Source organism: Arachis ipaensis, chromosome B02, assembly GCF_000816755.2.
Source record: "Arachis ipaensis cultivar K30076 chromosome B02, Araip1.1, whole genome shotgun sequence".
NCBI lineage: Eukaryota > Viridiplantae > Streptophyta > Magnoliopsida > Fabales > Fabaceae > Arachis > Arachis ipaensis.
Window position 1 is genome coordinate 637,701 of NC_029786.2, and position 4,662 is coordinate 642,362.

A 4,662-nucleotide genomic window follows, 5' to 3' on the forward strand; every position below is an offset into this window, starting at 1 on the left:
TTTTTATTATTACAAGTTAAACCAACTTTAGATTCACCATAAGAATTCACCGCAACATTTTTAACCCAACTCAATAATTCCATTGAATTATTGTCACCTTTTCTGTTATTATCATTGCCGTCACAACCACCACATTTTTTATCTTCAACATCAAATTCCTTCAACACTTGTATTTCATCGTCACTACTATCTCCTCCTTCTTTTCTACCATACTCGGCGAGAATTGAGTCGTCGAGAATGAATTGATTCAATACACATACCGTTGTATCTACATCCAGATCATGATGATGATATTCTTGGTTAGGAACTCCCTTGTCTTCCTCATCACTTGACTCTGATGATGATGAACTCACAAGATTCACATAGTTACCACTATGAATATTTTTTGATGTTGTCATTGTTTGATCACCACTGATATCTATAAAGAATTGTGTCCAATATATATATTAGTTTCATAGATTATATATAAAATGTTATTGGTCAAATTATCTTGACTGATCATTGAATAACTATATTATTTAGTCAAATAATTCTCTTGAATAGTTAAATTTATTTCAATTTTATCTACTCTCTTATGATTGTAAACCCATTTTTTGTTTTTTGGTGACTGATTGTAAACCCATTTAGTCAAGCTAAATTGAATCCTAAATTAATATTGAATTCTTTTGACCAGTGAGAGCATCTTTTTAATGCTTTTATGTTAAAATAAAACAATTTATTTTTTTTTTAACATACTAACATAATATATATATTATATCAGAAAATTTTGATAATTTTACCTTCGTAGAGATTAAATAAATTTATATAGGGTGAGTATTTATATTCTTCTCCTTTTCTCTATTTATTTATGAGACAGAATTTTATCTCTGTGAATATTTCATAGGTCCTTATTTAATTATTTTTGTTGCAAATAATTTCTGCATATATCTATTTTGGATTTCATTTTCAAGTCAAACCCTAGAAATTGACACGTTTAAAACTTTTTCAATGCATACCAAAGTAATATATCTTTAATTGACATTCTTGAAATTTTTTTATTAAGATGAGAGAAGATTTATATATACTTGAATTATTGATGTGAAAATTTAGTTGCAAAAATTAAAATATCTACCGGCATTAATTAATAACTATTTATCATTATATATATATATATATTATTTATTATGATATTTTCTAACTCAAGATAACAAAAAAAATTGAATATTCAATATAAATCTGAACTTTAACAACTCTGCATAAAATTCACACCGATTCGACTTGTGGACATTAAAAAATTAAATCTTAATCTACCTTCGTAGATATCCAGTCTATTCTGTTTTGTCTCATTGTATTTCTTCTCTAATTGTTTCTATAGTTATTAAAATTTAACGAATAAAATTAACTTTTAAAATTTATATAATCATCATTACTTATATAACATAAATTAAAATAAAAATTTAAATATAATACAATATTATTTATTATTTTACATATATATATATATATATATTTATATATATTATATATCGGAGCGAATATTACTTAAATCCGATTCCGTTCGTTAAAATATCGATTTGAGCAAGTAGAGACGCGATGGATACTTTTGAATAGTGTTATAATTCTTAAATAGGTCAAATCTTTTGATACTTATTTAGACATATGAGTGAATTAACTATTTAATCAAACAAAATTAATTCGATGTGATATATATTAAAATTTGTGATTATTCTAGGGCAGGTGGTGGAATAAAATAAATATTTCTTATTAGATATTTTAAAAATATTTTTTTGTTCTTTAAAAAGAATATTTATGACCATTATTTTAATTTATAGTATTAAATTTATATTAAAATAATTATTTTTTATAATTCTATAAATACATAGATATGTCAATAGTCAATATAAACCTAGAAAAAGAGAAAAGAAAAGGGGCTTTTTGTTAGTAAAAAATCAGTTTTAATCTCACCATTTTTTTTAATTTTTGTTGTGCAGAACGAATATTAATCGTAAGAAGAGAAAGAGAAAGGACTAAAACTCTAAAATAGACAATAAAAGAGAGAGAGAGAGAGGGAGAGACAAAGACATACCAGTTTCTAGAGAGAGACAAAGAGAGAATCGAAAATTGAAAAGAAAATTTTATTAGTGGGTCTTTTGATGAGTGTTTTAGTTTGAGAAAAGACTAAAAGTCTAAAACAGAGAATAAAAGACAAAGAGGGAGAGAGACAAAGATATACTAGTTTCTGGAGAAAGACAAAGAAAAAGAGAGAATCGAAAATTGAAAAGAAGATTTTATTATATAGCATAGTATTTATATAATTAATTTTTTCTTGATTAGTTTAGTGTATTTATTTTTGGTTTGAACTTCTCGCAGCTTTTTTAGTTTTCGCAATCAAATGCTAGTTAGGCACAGATTTGGGCCAGGTTCAGTCCAGAAGCCCAGCCCAATTTGGTGGCCCATTTCAAAGATATACCAAAAAGGTAGACAGAAGGATGCTACTAATTGAAGGACTAAAAAAAATGTTGCTAATACCAATTTATGTACCACAATATAATAATGGTGATGAATTGTTATTACTTATTAACACACTATGAATTAAAGACACTTTGCTAATTTGTTGTATCTGTCTGTTGGACATATTTTAGACACGATATTTATTAATACTTGTTTGACATATGTGTCTGTTGTGTTCAACTGTATTTTAATAAAAAAAATTTTTTCTGAACATACCAAAATACCTTCACGTGTATTCTTGACATGAATTTAAAAATAATATATTATATTTATTAAAATAAAAATATTTTAAAATACTTTATATAATTAAAAATATTAAAAACAGTTAAAAAGTTATTAAGCAATGTAATTTATCTAAAAGATACTTCATATTTTATATATATACCGTGTTGTGTGTCTTATAAAATTTTAGAATTCGTATATCTACATATTCTATATCATATTGTATTCCGTTCTGTATTCATATCAATATCAGTGTCCGTGCATTATAATTAATACATCGATTGAAATAACATATATTTCTTTTTCTTAAATAGTGGTTTCGAATTCAAAATTATTTTTAGCTAGAATCAAATTTGCATGATCATAATTGAATCTACACTTAAACTATTTTCAAGAGAATAATAAGATATACATATACTAGGACACACATCCGAATAAACCAAGCTTATTACTAAAAACAAACGATATATATGGTTTATATTCTAAACAAGAAGCTAATTAAGTAGGCAAAAGTTCAATCATCATCATACTGAAAGGCTTACAAACTTAATAAAGAACCCTTCATTTTGAGAAGTGCAAGTAGTCTATTATATTATTCAGGACATTATTCTTTTTGCATCTAATTTTTTAAAGTACATTTAATGTGTGTCATAAAGTCATTTACAATCACTTTTTTATCACTTGAAGCATTTCATAAATTTTGTTAAAAAGCTAACAATAAATGATTGTAAATATTTTTGCAACACACATTATTAAATATACCCTAAAAATATTTATCATATATTTATTTCTTTTCTTCTATTCTTCCTCTTCTTCCTCACTTAACAAATTTTTCGTATCTGCTCTTGGTTTGTCCAAATCCAACTCATAAAAAGCTCTACCTGCGTTATATATACATGCAAAAACGAGTAATTGGTAATAGTGTTAATTATAGAAAGATTTTCAAGTATATCGTCATACCGGTGTATCAGTGATTTTTAACCGTTGATCTTAATTATATATATTATATATATTTTTTATAATTAAGATCAATAGTTAAAAATAACTGAAACACCGGTATGACGGTACACTTGAAAATCTTCCTTAATTATAATGCTTATAATTAGCTGAGTCTTATTAGTTTGTGTTTTTGAGTCAAAAAAAATGAGTAGCAAATGTACATTAATTTATTCTCCACTTTTTTTTTTCTAGTATTAAGAAATTAATAAATTATTTAAATAAGTACAAATTTTTAAAAAACAAAATGTATTGGTAGAAAATAAAAAATCAACCAAATGCTAAAATACTAATAACATAGCAAGACAAGACAGCAGTACAAATTAAAAAAAATGTATTGGTAAAAAAAAATCAACAAAATCCTAAAATGCTAATAACATAGAAAGACAAGACAATGTAACTTATCACATTATTTAATCCGTTATGCGAGTATTTACTGATGTATGTTGGGGGTTAAAATAATAAAACATGTTCATCTTTTATTTAGACAGATAAAAAGAAATTACAAATATCAAACTATTTAACCTAGTTTAAGCATTGATAAAGAGAGAAATGTTACATAAATAAATGATTTTGACAACGATATGCTTGTGACAATAATTACACCAAAAACAAGAAACATGTATTTTGGACTTATTATCAAAAGTTCAAAACTAATTAGTTACGTAACATACATTTTTTACTAATAAATTATTTAAAAGGTAGAATATATTTTTTATCTTTTAAATTTATCAAAAATTTTAAATATATTCTTAAATTTTATTTTGTTTCAATTTTATTCCAAAAAAAAATTTATTTGTATCAAATATATCATTGACAATTAAATTTTTAAAAAATTTAAGATTAATCCAGTAATATTGTATGATAATTATCTCTAATTTATTTGTGTTGATGATTATTTTTATAAAATTTATGCTAAATTGATCTTAAATTTTTTAAAAAATTAGTGATAAA

The 4,662-nt window shown here is 24.1% G+C and overlaps 1 protein-coding gene across 2 annotated transcripts in view; it reads right to left on the reverse strand.

The window, feature by feature from the left end:
- The window catches only part of LOC110267394 (AT-rich interactive domain-containing protein 1-like), a 3,299-nt gene continuing 1,862 nt past the window's right edge, over window positions 3,226–4,662 (reverse strand). Inside the window, exon 4 of one of the 2 annotated variants that reach the window (XM_021112883.1) lies at window positions 3,226–3,593. In XM_021112883.1, coding sequence (XP_020968542.1) covers window positions 3,511–3,593 — 83 coding nt within the window. In that variant the 3' untranslated portion in view covers window positions 3,226–3,510. The remainder of the gene's footprint in view (window positions 3,594–4,662) is intronic. The other variant, XM_021112881.1, reaches the window with a different exon arrangement.